This window comes from Electrophorus electricus, chromosome 16 (genome assembly GCF_041902795.1).
Source record: "Electrophorus electricus isolate QZ-2024a chromosome 16, ASM4190279v1, whole genome shotgun sequence".
Lineage (NCBI taxonomy): Eukaryota > Metazoa > Chordata > Actinopteri > Gymnotiformes > Gymnotidae > Electrophorus > Electrophorus electricus.
In genome coordinates, this window is record NC_137512.1 from 26,424,788 (window position 1) to 26,447,500 (window position 22,713).

Genomic DNA, 22,713 nt, shown 5'->3' on the forward strand with positions numbered 1-22,713 from the left:
GCTGCCTTCATCCTGTGTTACAAGCACTTTAATGCAAAGTTAGACAGATCAGCCATACTGCAGATGTATTATTTCCACAATCTGGCTTTATGGTATAAACAGCATAAATACTAATACTCCTACCTTATTAGACACTTTATGACACTGTGGCACTGCATAGTTTGTGTTACCATCCTACAGCTCTTCATCTGTGGTGAATCTCTGAGCACAGAGCTGTTGCTGGCTGTTTGACATATTATTATAACCCTGAACTGAACCTCAACCTTAACTCCAGCAACAGGGCTCTGCCTCATTACGAGGCAACACTTAAAACGATGTCCCATACCAGTGTCCCTGCTGTGTGGAGAGCACTACTACCTGAACATTACCTGCCCAGAAACTCCACAGAGATGAACAAGTTGACAACTGCATGGCTACAAATGGGTGTTTGTAGTTTGTACTAGTCTGTAATAGTAGACTTATATGATGCACATAGAGGTTGTGGTCAATTGATCAGCTGCAGGATGACAGAACTGTTTTAATATAGCTAATATATAGGAATACTACTCATATACATTATAGGGGAGTGGCACGCCAGGACAGAAATAAGATTTAAGTTATCAAAAAATAATCATACACATCGAATATTTGTAATAAAACTATTTAATAAAATACGTCTGGCGTGTTACGCTAGTATTAATATGATAGTGGTCATTCACGCTGTGGATAAAGGAAACTCAATGATCGAATTAAATAGGAGACTCCACATGGGCTTCAGTTTCCATTTTCTTTCCAAATTGCTCTTCGCCCATGTAAAGGAGCCTATCGGGTCATCGGTTAGGCGCATGCGCAGTTTGCGAGTTAGCAACCCACCAGTCAGCCAGCCAACTAGCTAGCTAGCTGCTAACACAGCACCGACTCGCATCAACTCTAGGGATTCGAACTAACGAAAAACAAACAAGTAAATGATGGTGATTCGGCTGCCTTCCACGAATATTTAGCAGACCAACATGAGTTTACAAACTGGGAATCGACGTGCGTTTTTGGCGGTTAGCTGAGTATCTGTGGAATCGTTGCGGTTTAGTTGGAGTTATCATTTTGGCGCTGAAGACTAGTATTAGCTCGCGACATGCTAACGGACCGTTAGCTCGAGCTGTACTACACGGATGAGACACACCGACACAAGGCACATCTGAAATCATCGCCAAGAACACCGGGTCCAACTTAGCAGTACAACTCTGTAAGTATTTGGTTTTTATTTATTTATTGTCCGGTTCATCGCTTGGTTAATTGTATCGTTGGTTAGCTAGCTAAGTTTCTCACAGCGGTTTCACAGAGATAATGGAAGCGGCGCGTAGCTGTTAGCTTTAGCTTAGCTAAGATAGCCGCGTAAACTCTGCCTCGTCCGGGACGTTTCAGTGTGCAGGTCGGGTTAAGTAGACGCTACAACTACGTTATAAGATACCAGGGTAGCTGGCTAGCGGTCCGCCCTGGCTAGGTTAGCTAGCCAGCTTACAGTATTGTAGTTTAACGTTGACACCAATCCTCTCGCTAAGATAAACGAACAGGAAGGATTTTGTTTTGCTAGCTAACATGGCTATGCTAGCTTCAGCACACGAAATTGTTGGTTGTTGTGTAAAGTGAAGGGTTAGCCTTGCATATGCGCCCTAACACTGACTTGACAGGTAGCTGTACAAACAATTAAGCAGTTGAATAAAAGGTTTGAGGTCAAAAATCTGAAGCACATAGTTATCTTAGCTAGCTCGTTAAGTAACTATGTATCATAAAGTAATTTACTAAGGATATAACCTAACGCTGTTAACGCAGCAGTAGTTAAAACACACTCGTTTGGTTAACTAGATCATTGAAATTTCTCGGATGTTTTCATGGGTTTTACGGTCGATTGTGTTATCCTGAGCAACCTTAATTGTGATTATATATATATATATATATATATATATATATATATATATATATATATATATATATATATATATATATATATATTCTAAACGTGTAGGTTTATACTGAGTAGTTAGAGCTAAGATAGTTCAGAAAGTACTTTCGTGACGTGCGAGAAACCATGTTAGCTAGGCTAGCTAACCTAATTTAGCATCTACTGCAAGATGCCTTTATCGTGACTGATTTTTTAAATTAATGTTTAGTTTTGCAACTGTGGGTTGACATGATGGTGTAATTTTTTTCTTGAGACAGCGACAAAATATGTTCGTCAAATGAGATCAAGAAAATGTTCGTGTAAGCTTCCGAGCAGGAGGGAGGGGCGCTTTATGAAAATATTTCAGGAATTTTTCATTCTCCAAACCATCTCGGCGTTTAAGATCAACCACTTAGTCTTGGGGCAAATATCTCCGAGATTCTGTTGGTGTTGCACGCTTGCTGGGTCAGCTAAATAAGACGCACTCTTCCCTTTGGGTATCGAAGGTTATTTTTTAAACACCGTAATGTCTACTGTTTTGATCAGATTTTTAACTTCTGATTTACAGACGATAGGCATTGGGGTTCACCATTCTAACTACTCCGTTTTCGATTTTGAAGTCAACATATATTTAACTTCACAAAAGTGAAGTTGAATATAAATAAAGTTCCATTTCGTTTCTTTTGCACTGTTTGGATCCTGTCGAAACAGTGTAATGAATATCCAGGAATAAACATCGATATTCATACAACATTTACATTTATGGCATTTACTTACAAAAGTGCTTTGTCATTTACTCATAGTGTACATCCTAGTATAGTACAGCAAGCTAAAGTACGGAATACCAATGATCTAGAATACTGTAGGAATACAGGGAACAATGCTGATGCCTAGCTGATGATATTCATACACACCGGCTAAATGTGGTTTGGTTGGAAGTGATGTAAACACCCCTTCAGTGTCTGCAGGTTGAGTCTTTGTCACAGCTAGAGGCAGTACACATGAAGAATGTCTGTCAGTCTGGTGCTGGGGAATGAACCAGGAACCCTGATGGCTGAGTCTAGGTGAGAGCCTTCTTAGCTGTGTTACTGACACTTTTAAATGCTTTGGCTGGTTTGTACTGTTTAAAGTCAAAGGGATGTCATGTGTGTGTGTTCCAGACATCCAACAGTCCTCTGAAGAAGCCATGGGAAGCTGTTGGAGTTGTCCAGACAAGCAGTCCGTTCCTGACAATCACCAGAGTAAATTTAAGGTGGGTGTTCTATGATCACTTTGTCTGTGTGTGTGTGTGTGTGTACATGCCCTGCAGTTGTTTGCCTGTGTATGCTGGAGTTACTGAGGTAGGTGCTGGTTGGGGCTGTGTGCAGGTGGTTAACGTGGATGATGATGGGAATGAGCTGGGCGCAGGCGTCATGGAGCTGACGGAAGAGGAGCTGGTTCTCCGTACGCACAAGTGTGATGCTGTCAGGTGGCCATACCTCTGCTTGCGTCGCTATGGCTACGACTCCAACCTCTTCTCCTTTGAGAGCGGCCGCCGCTGCCAGACCGGGCAAGGTATTGAAGCCTGATATTAAAGTGTGCTAAACCCCTGAGCTTCACACGGCTTCTGCCTTCACCCACAATGGTGTGGAAAAGAGAGGAGAGGGAGAAGGAGGGAGAGAGAGGAGTGGGAGATGGGGGGGAGAGGGAGAGAGAGGAGTGGGAGATGGGGGGAGAGGGAGAGAGAGGAGTGGGAGATGGGGGGAGAGGGAGAGAGAGGAGTGGGAGATGGGGGGGAGAGGGAGAGAGAGGAGTGGGAGATGGGGGGGAGAGGGAGAGAGAGGAGTGGGAGATGGGGGGGGAGAGGGAGAGAGAGGAGTGGGAGATGGGGGGGGAGAGGGAGAGAGAGGAGTGGGAGATGGGGGGGGGGAGAGGGAGAGAGGAGTGGGAGATGGGGGGGGGAGAGGGAGAGAGAGGAGTGGGAAGATGGGGGGGGGGAGAGGGAGAGAGAGGAGTGGGAGATGGGGGGGGAGAGGGAGAGAGAGGAGTGGGAGATGGGGGGAGAGGGAGAGAGAGGAGTGGGAGATGGGGGGGGAGAGGGAGAGAGAGGAGTGGGAGATGGGGGGGGAGAGGGAGAGAGAGGAGTGGGAGATGGGGGGGGGAGAGGGAGAGAGAGGAGTGGGAGATGGGGGGGGGAGAGGGAGAGAGAGGAGTGGGAGATGGGGGGGGGAGAGGGAGAGAGAGGAGTGGGAGATGGGGGGGGAGAGGGAGAGAGAGGAGTGGGAGATGGGGGGGGAGAGGGAGAGAGAGGAGTGGGAGATGGGGGGGGAGAGGGAGAGAGAGGAGTGGGAGATGGGGGGGAGAGGGAGAGAGAGGAGTGGGAGATGGGGGGGAGAGGGAGAGAGAGGAGTGGGAGATGGGGGGGGAGAGGGAGAGAGAGGAGTGGGAGATGGGGGGAGAGAAAGGAGAGTGGGAGAAGGAGGGAGGAGAGGAGAGTGGGAGAGGAGAGAGAGAAAGGAGAGTGGGAGAAGGAGGGAGGGACGGAGAGAGAGAAAGGAGAGTGGGAGAAGGAGGGAGAGAAAGGAGAGTGGGAGAGGAGAGAGAAAGGAGAGTGGGAGAAGGAGGGAGGGATGGAGAGAGAGAAAGGAGAGTGGGAGAAGGAGGGAGGGAGAGGAGAGTTGGAGAAGGAGGGAGGGAGGGAGAGGAGAGTGGGAGAAGGAGGGAGGGAGAGGAGAGTGGGAGAGGAGAGAGAGAAAGGAGAGTGGGAGAAGGAGGGAGGGACGGAGAGAGAGAAAGGAGAGGGAGAGGACAGAGAGAAAGGAGAGTGGGAGAAGGAGGGAGGGAGAGGAGAGTTGGAGAAGGAGGGAGAGAAAGGAGAGTGGGAGAAGGAGGGAGGGAGGGAGAGGAGAGTTGGAGAAGGAGGGAGGGACGGAGAGAGAGAAAGGAGAGTGGGAGAAGGAGGGAGGGACGGAGAGAGAAAGGAGGGAGAGGACAGAGAGAAGGAGAGTGGGAGAAGGAGGGAGGGAGAGGAGAGTTGGAGAAGGAGGGAGGGAGAGGAGAGTGGGAGAGGAGAGAGAAAGGAGAGTGGGAGAGGAGGGAGGGAGAGGAGAGTGGGAGAAGGAGGGAGGGACAGAGAGAGAGAAAGGAGAGTGGGAGAAGAGAGAGAGAAAGGAGAGTGGGAGAAGAGAGAGAGAAAGGAGAGTGGGAGAAGGAGGGAGAGAAAGGAGAGTGGGAGAGGAGAGAGAAAGGAGAGTGGGAGAAGGAGGGAGGGAGGGAGAGGAGAGTGGGAGAGGAGAGAGAGAAAGGAGAGTGGGAGAAGGAGGGAGGGACGGAGAGAGAGAAAGGAGAGGGAGAGGAGAGAGAAAGGAGAGTGGGAGAAGGAGGGAGAGAAAGGAGAGTGGGAGAGGAGAGAGAAAGGAGAGTGGGAGAAGGAGGGAGGGAGGGAGAGGAGAGTTGGAGAAGGAGGGAGGGACGGAGAGAGAGAAAGGAGAGTGGGAGAAGGAGGGAGGGACGGAGAGAGAAGGAGAGGGAGAGGACAGAGAGAAAGGAGAGTGGGAGAAGGAGGGAGGGAGAGGAGAGTTGGAGAAGGAGGGAGAGAGAAAGGAGAGGGAGAGGACAGAGAGAAAGGAGAGTGGGAGAAGGAGGGAGGGAGAGGAGAGTTGGAGAAGGAGGGAGGGAGAGGAGAGTGGGAGAGGAGAGAGAAAGGAGAGTGGGAGAGGAGGGAGGGAGAGGAGAGTGGGAGAAGGAGGGAGGGACAGAGAGAGAGAAAGGAGAGTGGGAGAAGAGAGAGAGAAAGGAGAGTGGGAGAAGAGAGAGAGAAAGGAGAGTGGGAGAAGGAGGGAGAGAAAGGAGAGTGGGAGAGGAGAGAGAAAGGAGAGTGGGAGAAGGAGGGAGGGAGGGAGAGGAGAGTGGGAGAGGAGAGAGAGAAAGGAGAGTGGGAGAAGGAGGGAGGGACGGAGAGAGAGAAAGGAGAGGAGAGGACGGAGAGAAAGGAGAGTGGGAGAAGGAGGGAGAGAAAGGAGAGTGGAGAGGAGAGAGAAAGGAGAGTGGGAGAAGGAGGGAGGGATGGAGAGAGAGAAAGGAGAGTGGGAGAAGGAGGGAGGGAGAGGAGAGTTGGAGAAGGAGGGAGGGAGGGGGAGGAGAGTGGGAGAAGGAGGGAGGGAGAGGAGAGTGGGAGAAGGAGGGAGGGAGAGGAGAGTGGGAGAAGTAGGGAGAGAAAGGAGAGTGGGAGAAGGAGGGGAGGGAGAGGAGAGTGGGAGAAGTAGGGAGAGAAAGGAGAGTGGGAGAAGGAGGGAGGGAGAGGAGAGTGGGAGGGGAGAGGAGAGTGGGAAGAAGGAGGGACGGAGAGAGAGAAAGGAGAGGGAGAGGAGAGAGAAAGGAGAGAGGGAGAAGGAGGGAGAGAAAGGGAGTGGGAGAGAGAGAGAAGGAGAGTGGGAGAAGGAGGGAGAGAAAGGAGAGTGCGAGGAGGAGCGCCAGAAAGGAGAGTGGGAGAAGGAGGGAGAGAAAGGAGAGTGGGAGAGGAGAGAGAAAGGAGAGTGGGAGAAGGAGGGAGGGAGAGGAGAGTGGGAGAGGAGAGAGAGAAAGGAGAGTGGGAGAAGGAGGGAGGGACGGAGAGAGAAAGGAGAGGGAGAGGAGAGAGAGAAAGGAGAGTGGGAGAAGGAGGGAGAGGAAAGGAGAGTGGGAGAGGAGAGAAAGGAGAGTGGGAGAAGGAGGGAGGGATGGAGAGAGAAAGGAGAGTGGGAGAAGGAGGGAGGGAGAGGAGAGTGGGAGGGGAGAGGAGAGTGGGAGAAGGAGGGAGGGACGGAGAGAGAGAAAGGAGAGGGAGAGGAGAGAGAAAGGAGAGTGGGAGAAGGGGGAGAGAAAGGAGAGTGGGAGAGGAGAGAGAAAGGAAGTGGGAGAAGGAGGGAGAGAAAGGAGAGTGGGAGAGGAGAGAGAAAGGAGAGTGGGAGAAGGAGGGAGAGAAAGGAGAGTGGGAGAGGAGAGAGAAAGGAGAGTGGGAGAAGGAGGGAGGGAGAGGAGAGTGGGAGAGGAGAGAGAGAAAGGAGAGTGGGAGAAGGAGGGAGGGACGAGAGAGAGAAAGGAGAGGGAGAGGAGAGAGAGAAAGGAGAGTGGGAGAAGGAGGAGAGAAAGGAGAGTGGGAGAGGAGAGAAAGGAGAGTGGGAGAAGGAGGGAGGGATGGAGAGAGAAAGGAGAGTGGGAGAAGGAGGGAGGGAGAGGAGAGTGGGAGAAGGAGGGAGGGAGAGGAGAGTTGGAGAAGGAGGGAGGGAGGGAGAGGAGAGTGGGAGAGGGAGGGAGGGAGAGGAGAGTGGGAGAAGGAGGGAGGGAGAGGAGAGTGGAGAAGGAGGAGGGAGGAGAGTGGGAGAAGTAGGGAGAGAAAGGAGAGTGGGAGAAGGAGGGAGGGAGAGGAGAGTGGGAGAAGTAGGGAGAGAAAGGAGAGTGGGAGAAGGAGGGGAGGGAGAGGAGAGTGGGAGGGGAGAGGAGAGTGGGAGAAGGAGGGAGGGACGGAGAGAGAGAAAGGAGAGGGAGAGGAGAGAGAAAGGAGAGTGGGAGAAGGAGGGAGAGAAAGGAGAGTGGGAGAGGAGAGAGAAAGGAGAGTGGGAGAAGGAGGGAGAGAAAGGAGAGTGGGAGAGGAGAGAGAAAGGAGAGTGGGAGAAGGAGGGAGAGAAAGGAGAGTGGGAGAGGAGAGAGAAAGGAGAGTGGGAGAAGGAGGGAGGGAGAGGAGAGTGGGAGAGGAGAGAGAGAAAGGAGAGTGGGAGAAGGAGGGAGGGACGGAGAGAGAGAAAGGAGAGGGAGAGGAGAGAGAGAAAGGAGAGTGGGAGAAGGAGGGAGAGAAAGGAGAGTGGGAGAGGAGAGAAAGGAGAGTGGGAGAAGGAGGGAGGGATGGAGAGAGAAAGGAGAGTGGGAGAAGGAGGGAGGGAGAGGAGAGTGGGAGAAGGAAGGAGGGAGAGGAGAGTTGGAGAAGGAGGGAGGGAGGGAGAGGAGAGTGGGAGAAGGAGGGAGGGAGAGGAGAGTGGGAGAAGGAGGGAGGGACGGAGAGTGGGAGAAGGAGGGAGGGAGAGGAGAGAGAGAGGAGAGTGGGAGGAGGAGGGAGGGAGAGGAGAGTGGGAGAAGGAGGGAGGGAGAGGAGAGAGGAGAGTGGGAGAAGGAGGGAGGAGAGGAGAGAGGAGAGTGGGAGAAGGAGGGAGGGAGAGGAGAGAGGAGAGTGGGGAGGAGGGAGGGAGAGGAGAGAGAGAGGAGAGTGGGAGAAGGAGGGAGGGAGAGAGAGTGGGAGAAGGAGGGAGGGAGAGGAGAGTGGGAGAAGGAGGGAGGGAGAGGAGAGTGGGAGAAGGAGGGAGGGAGAGGAGAGTGGGAGAAGGAGGGAGGGAGAGGAGAGTGGGAGAAGGAGGGAGGAGAGGAGAGTGGGAGAGGAGGAGGGAGAGGAGAGTGGGAGAAGTAGGGAGAGAAAGGAGAGTGGGAGAAGGAGGGAGGGAGAGGAGAGTGGGAGAAGGAGGGAGGGAGAGGAGAGTGGGAGAAGGAGGGAGGGAGAGGAGAGTGGGAGAAGGAGGGAGGGAGAGGAGAGTGGGAGAAGGAGGGAGGGAGAGGAGAGTGGGAGAAGGAGGGAGGAGAGGAGAGTGGGAGAAGGAGGGAGGGAGAGGAGAGTGGGAGAAGTAGGGAGAGAAAGGAGAGTGGGAGAAGGAGGGAGGGAGAGGAGAGAGAGAGAGGAGAGTGGGAGAAGGAGGGAGGGAGAGGCGAGAGAGAGAGGAGAGTGGGAGAAGGAGGGAGGGAGAGGAGAGAGAGAGGAGAGTGGGAGAAGGAGGGAGGGAGAGGAGAGAGAGAGGAGAGTGGGAGAAGGAGGGAGGGAGAGGAGAGAGAGAGAGGAGAGTGGGAGAAGGAGGGAGGGAGAGGAGAGAGAGAGGAGAGTGGGAGAAGGAGGGAGGGAGGGAGAGGAGAGTGGGAGAAGGAGGGAGGGACGGAGAGAGAGAAAGGAGAGTGGGAGAAGGAGGGTGGGAGAGGAGAGATAGAAAGGAGAGTGGGAGAGGAGAGAGAGAAAGGAGAGTGGGAGAAGGAGGGAGGGACGGAGAGAGAGAAAGGAGAGGGAGAGGACAGAGAGAAAGGAGAGTGGGAGAAGGAGGGAGGGACGGAGAGAGAGAAAGGAGAGGACAGAGAAAGGAGAGTGGGAGAAGGAGGGAGGGAGGGAGAGGAGAGTGGGAGAAGGAGGGAGGGACGGAGAGAGAGAAAGGAGAGGGAGAGGACAGAGAGAAAGGAGAGTGGGAGAAGGAGGGAGGGACGGAGAGAGAGAAAGGAGAGGACAGAGAGAAAGGAGAGTGGGAGAAGGAGGGAGGGAGGGAGAGGAGAGTGGGAGAGGAGAGAGAGAAAGGAGTGTGGGAGAAGGAGGGAGGGAGAGGAGTGTGGGAGAAGTAGGGAGGGAGAAGGAGAGTGGGAGAAGGAGAGTGGGAGAAGTAGGGAGAGAAAGGAGAGTGGGAGGAGGAGGAGGGAGAGGAGAGTGGGAGAAGTAGGGAGAGAAAGGAGAGTGGGAGAAGGAGGGAGGGAGAGGAGAGTGGGAGGGGAGAGGAGAGTGGGAGAAGGAGGGAGGGCCGGAGAGAGAGAAAGGAGAGGGAGAGGAGAGAGAAAGGAGAGTGGGAGAAGGAGGGAGAGAAAGGAGAGTGGGAGAAGGAGGGAGAGAAAGGAGAGTGGGAGAGGAGAGAGAAAGGAGAGTGGGAGAAGGAGGGAGAGAAGGAGAGTGGGAGAGGAGAGAGAAAGGAGAGTGGGAGAAGGAGGGAGAGAAAGGAGAGTGGGAGAGGAGAGAGAAAGGAGAGTGGGAGAAGGAGGGAGGGAGAGGAGAGTGGGAGAGGAGAGAGAGAAAGGAGAGTGGAGAAGGAGGGAGGGAGAGGAGAGTGGGAGAGGAGAGAGAGAAAGGAGAGTGGGAGAAGGAGGAGGGACGGAGAGAGAGAAAGGAGAGGGAGAGGAGAGAGAGAAAGGAGAGTGGGAGAAGGAGGGAGAGAAAGGAGAGTGGAGAGGAGAGAAAGGAGAGTGGGAGAAGGAGGGAGGGATGGAGAGAGAGAAAGGAGAGTGGGAGAAGGAGGGAGGAGAGGAGAGTTGGAGAAGGAGGGAGGGAGGGAGAGGAGAGTGGGAGAAGGAGGGAGGGAGAGGAGAGTGGGAGAAGGAGGGAGGGACGGAGAGTGGGAGAAGGAGGGAGGGAGAGGAGAGAGAGAGGAGAGTGGGAGGAGGAGGGGAGAGAGGAGAGTTGGAGAAGGAGGGAGGGAGGGGAGAGGAGAGTGGGAGAAGGAGGGAGGGAGAGGAGAGTTGGAGAAGGAGGGAGGGAGGGAGAGGAGAGTGGGAGAAGGAGGAGGGAGAGGAGAGTGGGGAGAAGGAGGGAGGGAGAGGAGAGTGGGAGAAGGAGGGAGGGACGGAGAGTGGGAGGAGGAGGGAGGGAGAGGAGAGAGAGGGAGAGTGGGAGGAGGAGGGAGGGAGAGGAGAGAGAGAGGAGAGTGGGAGGAGGAGGGAGGGAGAGGAGAGTGGGAGAAGGAGGGAGGGAGAGGAGAGAGGAGAGTGGGAGAAGGAGGGAGGGAGAGGAGAGTGGGAGAAGGAGGGAGGGAGAGGAGAGAGAGAGGAGAGTGGGGAAGGAGGGAGGGAGAGGAGAGTGGGAGAAGGAGGGAGGGAGAGGAGAGGGGAGAAGGAGGGAGGGGAGAGGAGAGTGGGAGAAGGAGGGAGGGAGAGGAGGAGAGGAGAAGGAGGGAGGGAGAGGAGAGTGGGAGAAGGAGGGAGGGAGAGGAGAGAGAGAGAGGAGAGTTGGAGAAGGGAGGGAGAGGAGAGTGGGAGAAGGAGGGAGGGAGAGGAGAGAGAGAGAGGAGAGTGGGAGAAGGAGGAGGGAGAGGAGAGAGAGAGGAGAGTGGGAGAAGGAGGGAGGGAGAGGAGAGAGAGAGAGGAGAGTGGAGAAGGAGGGAGGGAGAGGAGAGAGAGAGAGGAGAGTGGGAGAAGGAGGGAGGGAGAGGAGAGAGGAGAGTGGGAGAAGGAGGGAGGGAGAGGAGAGAGAGAGGAGAGTGGGAGAAGGAGGGAGGGAGAGGAGAGAGAGAGGAGAGTGGGAGAAGGAGGGAGGGAGGGAGAGGAGAGTGGGAGAAGGAGGGTGGGAGAGGAGAGATAGAAAGGAGAGTGGGAGAGGAGAGAGAGAAAGGAGAGTGGGAGAAGGAGGGAGGGACGGAGAGAGAGAAAGGAGAGGGAGAGGACAGAGAGAAAGGAGAGTGGGAGAGAAGGAGGGAGGGACGGAGAGAGAGAAAGGAGAGGGCAGAGAGAGGAGAGTGGGAGAAGGAGGGGGGAGGGAGAGAGAGTGGGAGAGGAGAGAGAGAAAGGTGTGGGAGAAGGAGGGAGGGAGAGGAGTGTGGGAGAAGTAGGGAGGGAGAAGGAGAGTGGGAGAAGGAGAGTGGGAGGAGGGAGGGAGGGAGAGAGGTGGGAGGAGGAGGGAGGGAGAGGAGAGAGAGAGGAGAGTGGGAGGAGGAGGGAGGGAGAGGAGAGAGAGAGAGAGTGGAGGAGGAGGGAGGGAGAGGCGAGAGGAGGAGTGGAGAAGGAGGGAGAGGAGAGAGGAGAGTGGGAGAAGGAGGGAGGGAGAGGAGAGTGGGAGAAGGAGGGAGGGAGAGGAGAGTGGGAGAAGGAGGGAGGGAGAGGAGAGTGGGAGAAGGAGGGAGGGAGAGGAGAGTGGGAGAAGGAGGGAGGGAGAGGAGAGTGGGAGAAGGAGGGAGGGAGGGAGAGGAGAGTGGGAGAAGGAGGGAGGGAGGGAGAGGAGAGTGGGAGAAGGAGGGAGGGAGGGAGAGGAGAGTGGGAGAAGGGGAGGGAGGGAGAGGAGAGTGGGAGAAGGAGGGAGGGAGGGAGAGGAGAGTGGGAGAAGGAGGGAGGGAGAGGAGAGTGGGAGAAGGAGGGAGGGAGAGGAGAGTGGAGAAGGAGGGAGGGAGAGGAGAGTGGGAGAAGGAGGGAGGGAGAGGAGAGTGGGAGAAGGAGGGAGGGAGGGAGAGGAGAGTGGGGGAGGGAGGGAGAGGAGAGTGGGGGAGGGAGGGAGAGGAGAGTGGGAGAAGGAGGGAGGGAGGGAGAGGAGAGTGGGAGAAGGAGGGGGGAGAGGAGAGTGGGAGAAGGAGGGAGGGCGGGAGAGGAGAGTGGGAGAAGGAGGGAGGGAGAGGAGAGTGGGAGAGGAGGGAGGGGAGGAGAGGAGAGTGGGGGAGGGAGGGAGAGGAGAGTGGGGGAGGGAGGGAGAGGAGAGTGGGAGAAGGAGGGAGGGAGGGAGAGGAGAGTGGGAGAAGGAGGGAGGGAGAGGAGAGTGGGAGAAGGAGGGAGGGAGGGAGAGGAGAGTGGGGAGAAGGAGGGAGGGAGAGGAGAGTGGGAGAAGGAGGGAGGGAGGGAGAGGAGAGTGGGAGAAGGAGGGAGGGAGAGGAGAGTGGAGAGAGGGGGAGGAGGGGAGAGGAGAGTGGGGGGAGGGAGGGAGAGGAGAGTGGGGGAGGGAGGGAGAGGAGAGTGGGAGAGGAGGGAGGGAGGGAGAGGAGAGTGGGAGAAGGAGGGAGGGAGAGGAGAGTGGGAGAAGGAGGGAGGGAGGAGAGGAGAGTGGGAGAAGGAGGGAGGGAGAGGAGAGTGGGAGAAGGAGGGAGGGGAGAGGAGAGTGGGAGAAGGAGGGAGGGAGAGGAGAGTGGGAGAAGGAGGGAGGGAGGGGAGAGGAGAGTGGGGGAGGGAGGGAGAGGAGGGAGGAGGGGAGGGGAGTGGGGAGAAGGAGGAGGGAGGGGAGAGGAGAGTGGGAGAAGGAGGGAGGGAGAAGGAGAGTGGGAGAAGGGGAGGGAGGGAGAGGAGAGTGGAGAAGGAGGGAGGGAGAGGAGAGTGGGGAGAAGGAGGAGGGAGAGGAGAGTGGGAGAAGGAGGGAGGAGGAGAGTGGGAGAAGGAGGGAGGGAGGGAGAGGAGAGTGGGAGAAGGAGGGAGGGAGAGGAGAGTGGAGAAGGAGGGAGGGAGAGGAGAGTGGGAGAAGGAGGGAGGGAGAGGAGAGTGGGAGAAGGAGGGAGGGAGGAGAGGAGAGTGGGAGAAGGAGGGAGGGAGAGGGAGAGTGGGAGAAGGAGGGAGGGAGAGGAGAGTGGGAGAAGGAGGGAGGGAGAGGAGAGTGGGAGAAGGAGGGAGGGAGAGGAGAGTGGGAGAAGGAGGGAGGAGAGGAGAGTGGGAGAAGGAGGGAGGGAGAGGAGAGTGGGAGAAGGAGGGAGGGAGAGGAGAGTGGGAGAAGGAGGGAGGGAGAGGAGAGTGGGAGAAGGAGGGAGGGAGAAGGAGGGAGAGAGAGGGAGAGTGGAGAAGGAGGGAGGGAGAGGAGAGAGAGAGGAGAGTGGGAGAAGGAGGGAGGGAGAGGAGAGAGAGAGGAGAGTGGGAGAAGGAGGGAGGGAGAGGAGAGAGAGAGGAGAGTGGGAGAAGGAGGGAGGGAGAGGAGAGAGAGAGGAGAGTGGGAGAAGGAGGGAGGGAGAGGAGAGAGAGAGGAGAGTGGGAGAAGGAGGGAGGGAGAGGAGAGAGAGAGGAGAGTGGGAGAGGAGGGAGGGAGAGGAGAGAGGAGGAGAGTGGGAGAAGGAGGGAGGGAGAGGAGAGAGAGGAGAGTGGGAGAAGGAGGGAGGGAGAGAAGAGTGGGAGAAGGAGGGAGAGGAGAGGGAGAGGAGAGTGGGAGAAGGAGGGAGGGAGAGGAGAGAGAGAGGAGAGTGGGAGAAGGAGGGAGGGAGAGGAGAGAGAGAGGAGAGTGGGAGAAGGAGGGAGGGAGGGAGAGGAGAGTGGGAGAGGAGAGAGAGAAAGGAGTGTGGGAGAAGGAGGGAGGGAGAGGAGTGTGGGAGAAGTAGGGAGGGAGAAGGAGAGTGGGAGAAGGAGAGTGGGAGGAGGAGGGAGGGAGAGGAGAGTGGGAGGAGGAGGGAGGGAGAGGAGAGAGAGAGGAGAGTGGGAGGAGGAGGGAGGGAGAGGAGAGAGAGAGGAGAGTGGGAGGAGGAGGGAGGGAGAGGAGAGAGGAGAGTGGGAGAAGGAGGGAGAGGAGAGAGGAGAGTGGGAGAAGGAGGGAGGGAGAGGAGAGTGGGAGAAGGAGGGAGGGAGAGGAGAGTGGGAGAAGGAGGGAGGGAGAGGAGAGTGGGAGAAGGAGGGAGGGAGAGGAGAGTGGGAGAAGGAGGGAGGGAGAGGAGAGTGGGAGAAGGAGGGAGGGAGAGGAGAGTGGGAGAAGGAGGGAGGGAGGGAGAGGAGAGTGGGAGAAGGAGGGCGGGAGGGAGAGGAGAGTGGGAGAAGGAGGGAGGGAGGGAGAGGAGAGTGGGAGAAGGAGGGAGGGAGGGAGAGGAGAGTGGGAGAAGGAGGGAGGGAGGGAGAGGAGAGTGGGAGAAGGAGGGAGGGAGAGGAGAGTGGGAGAAGGAGGAGGGAGAGGAGAGTGGGAGAAGGGGAGGGAGAGGGAGAGTGGGGAGGAGGGAGGGAGGGAGAGGAGAGTGGGGGAGGGAGGGAGAGGAGAGTGGGGGAGGGAGGGAGAGGAGAGTGGGAGAAGGAGGGAGGGAGGGAGAGGAGAGTGGGAGAAGGAGGGAGGGAGAGGAGAGGAGAGTGGGGAGGGAGGGAGGGAGAGGAGAGTGGGAGAAGGAGGGAGGGAGGGGAGAGGAGAGTGGGGGAGGGAGGGAGAGGAGAGTGGGGGAGGGAGGGAGAGGAGAGTGGGAGAAGGAGGGAGGGAGGGAGAGGAGAGTGGGAGAGAGGGAGGGAGGGAGAGGAGAGTGGGAGAAGGAGGGAGGGAGGAGAGGAGAGTGGGAGAAGGAGGGAGGGAGAGGAGAGTGGGAGAAGGAGGAGGGAGAGGAGAGTGGAGAAGGAGGGGGGAGAGGAGAGTGGGAGAGGAGGAGGGAGGGAGAGGAGAGTGGGAGAAGGAGGGAGGGAGAGGAGAGAGGGAGAGGAGAGTGGGAGAAGGAGGGAGGGAGAGGAGAGTGGGAGAAGGAGGGAGGGAGAGGAGAGTGGGAGAAGGAGGGAGGGAGAGGAGAGTGGGAGAGAGGGAGGGAGAGGAGAGTGGGAGAAGGAGGGAGGGAGAGGAGAGTGGGAGAAGGAGGGAGGGAGAGGAGAGTGGGAGAAGGGAGGGAGGGAGAGGAGAGTGGGAGAAGGAGGGAGGGAGAAGGAGGGAGAGAGAGGAGAGTGGGAGAAGGAGGAGGAGAGGAGAGAGAGAGGAGAGTGGGAGAAGGAGGGAGGGAGAGGAGAGAGAGAGGAGAGTGGGAGAAGGAGGGAGGGAGAGGAGAGAGAGAGGGAGAGTGGGAGAAGGAGGGAGGGAGAGGAGAGAGAGAGGAGAGTGGGAGAAGGAGGGAGGGGAGAGGAGAGAGAGAGGAGAGTGGGAGAAGGAGGGAGGGAGAGGAGAGAGAGGAGAGTGGGAGAAGGAGGGAGGGAGAGAAGAGTGGGAGAAGGAGGGAGGGAGAGGAGAGGGAGAGGAGAGTGGGAGAAGGAGGGAGGGAGAGGAGAGAGAGAGGAGAGTGGGAGAAGGAGGGAGGGAGAGGAGAGAGAGAGGAGAGTGGGAGAGGAGGGAGGGAGAGGAGAGAGAGAGGAGAGTGGGAGAAGGAGGGAGGGAGAGGAGAGAGAGGGAGAGTGGGAGAAGGAGGGAGGGAGAGGAGAGAGAGAGGAGAGTGGGAGAAGGAGGGAGGGAGAGGAGAGAGAGAGGAGAGTGGGAGAAGGAGGGAGGGAGAGGAGAGAGAGAGGAGAGTGGGAGAAGGAGGGAGGGAGAGGAGAGAGAGAAAGGAGAGTGGGAGAAGGAGGGAGGGAGAGGAGAGAGAGAAAGGAGAGTGGGAGAAGGAGGGAGGGAGAGGAGAGAGAGAAAGGAGAGTGGGAGAAGGAGGGAGGGATATATTAGTAATATATTAGTAGTTGTGTACTAGTGATTTATGTATTAGTAATTCTGTATTGGTATGTAATGGTGGTTATGTATAAGTAATTCTGTGGTTGTGATTGTGTAATAGTGGTTATGTATTAGTAATTCTGTAGAAGTGATTGTGTATTTGTGATTGTGTAGCAGTAATTGTGTATTAGTAATTCTGTAGTAGTTGTGTAGTAGATTTGTGCAGTAGTGATTGTTTATTAGTAGTTCTGTGGTAGTGGTTGTGTATTAGTGATTATGTATTAGTACTTGTGTAGTTGTGTAGTCCTGATTGTGTAATTAGTTCTCTCCCACCATGTGTGAAGTGCTCTGGGCTTGCAGCTCATGTTGGGTTGTGGAAGTGTTGAAGTGATGTCTGTCTGTACCTGTTTTCTGATTTATTTAATCAGATAAGCTTGTTTTTCCACTCTGTTATAAGGTTATATGGATGTGTGTTTGAGGCTATGTTAACGTGGCATATCGGAGTGAGGTTGGGTTGGTTCAGGCCTTTTAGATCAGTTTTATGAGGAACCAGCACATGAATCCAAGAGTCACTATACAAGAGTTGTTTAAGTACAACATGAACACAAGGGTAGGAAAAGATGGAACTTGCAGGATTTTACATTAATTATTGAAGACGGATCTAGTTCTCCTGCTATACTGACTGCTCAGGACACTCTATTTTCACATTTTTCACAGCTTCTATGAAGGTAACTGAATATAGATCTTTAGTTTAAGTGTGAATTAATGACTAAATTACGCACTGCTGTGAAAACAGTGTGCAGATGGTCCTGAAGCCCCTTCATGGTTGTTTGTTCTGTGAACAGTTAAGGAACCCCAGTGCCTTGGAATTGAATTTGAGCAGCTTTTTTCCTGGTGATTAATGAGACACTGTTAACTTTGACCCCACGCTTTCAAAAGGATGAGCTCAAGAGAGCCAGGGCCCTCGGTCCTGGGCTCCAAGCGGTGAGTAAAGGTTAAAGGTGGCTTGTTGTGCCCCCCACCCTATTCCTGTTTGCGGAGGCCCGTGCAGGGCGGTGTTGCAGTTTGTCTTGTGTTCTAGTCTTGTTTTTCATCATCAGGTTGTGTTGAGTGTAGTGAGTGAGCATGGCATGGTGGTTGTGTGGGGTGTGGGCATTAACCCTCTGCTGTCTGTGTTCTGCTACAGGAATCTTTGCATTTAAGTGTGCTCGTGCGGAGGACATCTTCAACATGCTTCAGGACATCATGCACAACAACAGCATTAGTGTGGTGGAGGAGCCTGTGTTTGAGCCAGACCCCCCACTGACCCCTCGCACCCCCACCAGTAAGATTACTACACCCTACACCCTCACCTGTAAGAGTATCATCCCCTCCTGTCTACAGTGTGTAAACAGGGTTATCTGGCCAGTCGGGGCTGTGCAGTTTGTGGTGTTTGTCTGATAGCCGTGATGTCCGTTGCAGGTGCTTCTCCCCCTGCTGTGCCAAACGGTAGCCTGCGTTACCCATCTCTGGGGGATGCCTCGTCTCACCCCTCCAGCAGGCACCCGTCGGTGGGCAGTGCCCGCCTGCCCTCGGTGGGGGAGGAGTCCACACACCCGCTGCTGGCGCCGGACGAGACTGTGCGAGTGAGTGCTGTGTTGTCAGTGCAATGGTCTGGGGCTGATCTGACATCAGTAATGATATGCTGCTTGTGTTTCTGCAGGGTCATACATATGTAAACACCACTGGTCTCCTTGAGGAGCCGCATGGGGACGGTCCCGCTCCTCACAGTCCCGCTGGTGTGCAGGGTGACGAGACCCTACAGGCCCCAGAGCCTGGGCCGCGGGTGCAGCTGGAAGCGGAGGGTGTGAGGTTTGTGCTGGGCCCCACGCCTGTGCAGAGGCAGCTCATGGCGAGGGAGAGGCAGTTGGAGTCATGTGGGCAGAAGTCATGCGCATGTGCGGGGGAGGGGCCGTTGAGCACCGCCCACAGCGCAGAAGGTAGCGTGTCGGCTCCGCCCAGGCCGGAAGGCACGGATGCGGCCGAAGGTGGCAGGGTGGAGGAAGTCCCAGAGCAGTCGAACGGCCCCGCCCTCACCCTCTACGGCCCCTCCCGCCGGCGTAACCGCCCCCCACCCCTTAGTCCTGATGCCAACATCAACAACTCTGCCCAGCGCAGGACGGCCCTTCTGGACTACGAGAACCTCCCCGCCCTGCCCCCACTGCGGGAAGACCCCAGGGCCAGCGACGAGGACGACGATACCCGTGGCAAAATGCAGCCACTCAACGGCTACCACAACCCCCGCCAGCACAGCCCTGACGCCACGCACCTCTACATCAACACCGAGAACGTGACTGTGCCCCTCAGTGGAGGGAAGGTGGAGTCAGCCCGCTGGAGAGACCGGTCCGTGTTCAGCTTTGATTTCCGGCGGCCATGTGAGGGCCACACCCTCAACTACATCGAGGTGGAGACGGAGAGGGGCTCGGACTCGAGTGCCCCACAGACGCCCAAAACACCCACCTCGCCCCTCCCCCACACGCCTACACGTAGGACGGAGCTCTATGCCGTCATCGACGTGGAGCGCACCGCCGCCATGTCAAGCCTGCAGAAAGCACTGCCACGCTACGATGGCACCTCCAGGAAAACACGACACAACAGTGTGGACTTGCCCATGTGAGCGCCTGCCCCACCCCCTGCTGCGCCTTCTCCTCTCAGGCCAGGTGGGCTCACGGATGAACGTCAGCTTTCTGAACGCCTGTAGGACGTTGTGACGTAGTTGACTGAGGCGTTCCGTCTCTGTGTGTGAGGGGCACACGGAGACTTTGCCACACAATCATTTTATTCCTATGGCAATATTTGACTACTCCCCTTACACTCATTTTCCAGTGCCTGTGTATTGTGGTTTTATTATGTTAATAACAAGGTTGGACTACAGTCCTTGTCCATTCCATACAAATCAGTATTACTGATCAAGCGTTCCTGGGGGTAGTGGGTGGGTTCGGGGTTGTTTTTGTACTGAAATTACACTACAGGTTGTAATGGCAGGAAGCAGGGACATTACAGTACACTACAGCTGAGGTTTTTGTGACTGCATATAGATTTCACTACTCAGCCCAATAAAAGTCTATTTTGTTTGATTCATATTTGTAAGTATATGGGGTGTGACTTGTGGTGAGTACCCTCCCCCTGATCCCCCTTGGTGTGTTCCAGTCCTGAATGGTGCCATTTTCCCTAATCTCCCTTTAATCTACCCGAGTCACAGAACCACTAGGTCCTTTCAGGATTATGTGCTCAGTGTTCATCAATGCTGCACTTGCGCCTAGCAAAACTAGAAAAGCAGCTTCATGAAGTCAATTGGCTGAGCGTGTTTGTGCTGTAATAGAATTTAAAAATACAATAGCATCTGTACTGCAGTTTAGCCAAACGTCCATTTTCAGTATTTTCTACACGTTAGATAGAAGAAATGGAAACGAATGTTACTTAATTCCTTAATGCTGCTTTGCCTGACTGTGTTCAGCATCAGACCTCCATTACTCCTCAGATGAGTCAGTTCAGTCCAATATCTTACATCATTCAATGTCTCCATGGCCTTGGTCTCAGATGGAGGAACTCACGCACCCTGCCCGAGTGACGTTTATTATAACACACAGTAGCTCCTTGGGAGTCAGTCATTGCGTGGCTCCTCTGCCTGTTGCCCTGTGAGCTGCACCAACAACTTCCCAGCCACTTGAATCAGTTCTCTTAACGGCCAGCTCAAATTATTTTAATAGTTTAATTGGGCAGTAATTAGATTGAAAATGAAAACACAAATTTTAATTGCATATAAAAGTTTACAAAACTGCATATTCATTCAGTCAAGTAATAGAAAAATTAAACAGACAGAGGGGGCCTAAGTTCAGCAGGCACGGAGCCGGTGTTTGGTGCTCTGTTCCACCACTCGGTGGTATTCCTGTAGTTTCATCTTCAGCCTCCCATAGACCTGAACACACACAGAAGAGCCGCCCACCTCGTTAACACACTGGAGTCTGTTCAGAGACGCGGCTGCGCTGGCCGGCGCACGCTTACCTTGCTGTGGGGCAGGCCTGTGCTCAGACTGTGCAGTAACTGGTCAATGGAGGTGTAGGGCAGCCAGACGAGGGGAGCCGTCGCAGACAGCGGTCTCTGCAGGGACAGCGAGATAGCACACGCGTACAGTGACCACTCACGTCACATTCCAGCTTCTCTAGGCAGGACTGAAACGGAGGACAGCTGCAGGGACTCACCTCTACACCAAAATACTGGTGTCCCCTTCCCAGCAGAGCATCAATGTACTCCATGGCCAGCTCGGCGGCGGGCTCCAGCAGGTCGTAGTTCAGGTACAGGCGCAGCAGGGCTGCCGCATCAACCTCCTGCAGAGGAAGCACACAACACAGCCACCATCACCATCATCTCCTGTTCACTGTACTGTTTGGATGTTTCTGCGCGAGATTAACATGGCCACGTCTCAGCAGTCATTTTACATAAATGTAAGACGCCTACACCTGTGTGCAGCGTTGCAGTGACTGCAGGAGTAGGAGGCCGAAATGCCACTGCTGCCCTCTAGTGGCTGGCTGCAGTAGTCCAACCGTACACTTATCAGTTTTTTATATAATATATATATATATATATAAATAAAAACTGGGGGGCCAATGACGTCACACAAATGCATACATCAGGAGGCCTAATCCAGATTAGTGCCCTGAAGATGCCACGTTAATCTAGAAACATTACTGCATTAACTAGTGTTGTTCAATAGTCACCAATAGCAAGACAGCCTACACATTATTTCCAGACAATGGTTGTTAATATTGCTAACATTACAAGACAGTTTTACGGAAGGTACAAATTGGTAAGTGCTTAATTGTGAAGACGTCTTTTCAAAATAAAAATTAACTGATTTCACCCCCCACGATTTCTGATCTACGTTAGAAATTAGGCCGTGCCATATAAATGATGTAATGTCATAGTATATGGGCCTGAGATATCTGATTACATTTGATTATATAGAAAATGTCATATGGTATATGGGTCTGTGATGTCTGATTATATTTGATTTATGGGGCACCCCGTTCAGGACCTTCTGTACAGAGCACCATCTTCCGCACTGCAAATTATCTGATAAATGTGAACCTTTAATTTCCGTATCTGTGTGACCGCCTCATGCAGCAATTACCATCTAAATGTTCCTGGTAATTGTTTAGTCCTGCACATCAGCTTGGAGGAATTTCAGCCAATCATCTGTACAAAACAGCTCTGTTATGTGGATTTCCTGCTTCCTGTTTTTCAGGTTTTCCACAACATTTCTGTTGGATTAAGGTCAGGACTGACTCGGTCATTCCATTCCAATTCTTTAGCGGTTCTTTAGTAGAGCGACGTGTGTTTAGGGTCATTTTCTTTCTGCATGACCCACGTTCTCCTGAGATTCAGTTCATTAACTGATGACCTGGCATTTTCCCTTTAGAGTTTGCTGGTATAATTCAGAATTCATTGTTTGATTAAATCATGGCAAGCCGTCCTGGCCCAAATGCAGCAAAACAGGCCCAAACCATAACACCACCTTCTCCATGTTTCACAGAAGGGATGATTAGGGTGTATGCTGGAATGTGGCGTTTTCCTTTCTCGAAAAAAAATGCTTCTCATTAAACCAAAACAATCTACCTTGGTCTCAGCTGTCACCAAAACATTGTTCCCGTGGCTTTCTGGAGGGCAGACCTTCTCCTCCAGCCCTGCCATGCACACCCCTGTTGTTCACTCTTCTGACGGTGAACTCGAACTCACAAGCCTTTAGCTGTTTAGATGTTAACTGCGGTTTATTTATGACCTCGCTGTGCTCTTGGCGTGATATTCATGGGTCAAGCACTCCTAGGGAGAGTCCTGAAGTTCCTCCATTTGTACACAATCTGACTGTGAATTGCTGGAGTCCAAACTCTCTAGAGATGGTTTCATCACCTTCTCCAGCCTGATGAGCATCATTAACTCCTCTTCTAAGGTCTTTGTTCAGGCCATGCTACACTTCCTCAAATGTGTGTTGTGAAGGTCAGACTCTGCTAGGTCTCTGTTCTTTAAAACTTGATCGTCATCACCAACAACACCTGACTCGTTTCATCTTCAAAAGATGAAAACATTCTCATCTCATCTGTTAATCCTAAAGGTTCACATACTTGATCATTTTTCTTCAATAAATAAATTACAAAAGTGACAAATGAGTAATGTTGGTCTCATTTGTTTGATTTGGTTTTTATCTACCTTTAGGACTTGTGATAATCCTGACTGTCATAACTAGAAAATACTTTTAAGCCAATTTCAGTTTGTAACATGACAGTTAACCAAGTTCAGTTAGTTAAGCCGAACAAACCTTTGTCTTAGTGGGCAACAGGAGAGCCAGTTTGTTCACCCCATCAGATCTGCATCCTTACACAGCTGCTGTCAGCACTCACAATCAGTAATCTCAGTACTGTCAGTACTCCCTGGCACACCTGAGTTTGGGTGTTCTCAGTCTAAACTGCCGCATCCTGCAGGCAGATTTATGTCCCTTCAGCCATTAAAGACGGCACAGTCAAAAAGCATAATTTACCTTACAGGCATTAACCAACCAGTCAGGCACTGGCACGCCATGAGACAGCAGTCTGTTGATGACGCAACGATGGTACTGAGCATTCTGGGATTGATGCTTCTCCAGGTATGCAGCCAGAAGTCTCCAGGCTTCATCTGTCGCACTGCAGGGCAAATAGAATGTCCATCAGCGCACACACACACTCCTTACGGAGAGTGTATGAGATTCTGAGGTCCAGCACACACCTGGACTCCTTAGTGGTGATCAAACTCGGGAGCTGATTGGCTGCTAACCAGTTCCACGCTTCGTTCTGGCTCTGTTCTCCTCCATACTGAAGTTTCATACACCTGCAGCACAAAAGTGTGCGCACACGTGGGCAGATGTGTGCACACAGGCACGCGCGCACACACATGCACATGCACACACACACGCGCACACTTTTAGAACTCTGACGTTATACTCATTATC

General features: G+C 53.9%; 2 protein-coding genes across 4 annotated transcripts in view; one reads left to right on the forward strand and one right to left on the reverse strand.

Annotated features, from left to right (window-relative positions):
• The first annotated feature begins 854 nt into the window (after positions 1-854).
• On the forward strand, positions 855-18,811 carry frs2b (fibroblast growth factor receptor substrate 2b). 3 transcript variants are annotated; one of them, XM_081699138.1, is made up of 7 exons: positions 855-1,219; positions 2,875-2,979; positions 3,076-3,167; positions 3,283-3,469; positions 16,882-17,019; positions 17,157-17,320; positions 17,398-18,811. In XM_081699138.1, the coding sequence occupies exons 3-7, from the start codon at positions 3,102-3,104 to the stop codon at positions 18,349-18,351; spliced, it is 1,509 nt and encodes a 502-aa protein (XP_081555264.1). In that variant the 5' UTR covers positions 855-1,219; positions 2,875-2,979; positions 3,076-3,101; the 3' UTR covers positions 18,352-18,811. The 3 variants fall into 3 exon arrangements, with proteins under 3 accessions (XP_081555264.1, XP_081555265.1, XP_081555266.1); XM_081699139.1 differs by lacking the exon at positions 855-1,219 and having other exon boundaries at positions 1,978-2,979; XM_081699140.1 differs by lacking the exons at positions 855-1,219; positions 2,875-2,979; positions 3,076-3,167; positions 3,283-3,469 and adding an exon at positions 15,759-16,679.
• A 616-nt stretch (positions 18,812-19,427) lies between these two features.
• Positions 19,428-22,713, reverse strand: part of nup160 (nucleoporin 160) — a 19,924-nt gene continuing 16,638 nt past the window's right edge. The window contains exons 31-35 of the mRNA XM_081699136.1: positions 22,491-22,592; positions 22,267-22,408; positions 19,937-20,062; positions 19,740-19,835; positions 19,428-19,653 (exon numbers count right to left, since the gene is read on the reverse strand). Coding sequence (XP_081555262.1) covers positions 19,570-19,653; positions 19,740-19,835; positions 19,937-20,062; positions 22,267-22,408; positions 22,491-22,592 — 550 coding nt within the window. The 3' untranslated portion in view covers positions 19,428-19,569. The remainder of the gene's footprint in view (positions 19,654-19,739; positions 19,836-19,936; positions 20,063-22,266; positions 22,409-22,490; positions 22,593-22,713) is intronic.

Bases quoted from the DNA above. Each gene is read 5' to 3' on its own strand.
- frs2b (XM_081699138.1), top strand. From the start codon at position 3,102: ATGGGAAGCTGTTGGAGTTGTCCAGACAAGCAGTCCGTTCCTGACAAT. The intron at 3,168-3,282 runs GTGGGTGTTCTA...GGCTGTGTGCAG, and splicing joins ATCACCAGAGTAAATTTAAG to GTGGTTAACGTGGATGATGA. The intron at 17,321-17,397 runs GTGAGTGCTGTG...GTGTTTCTGCAG, and splicing joins CGCCGGACGAGACTGTGCGA to GGTCATACATATGTAAACAC.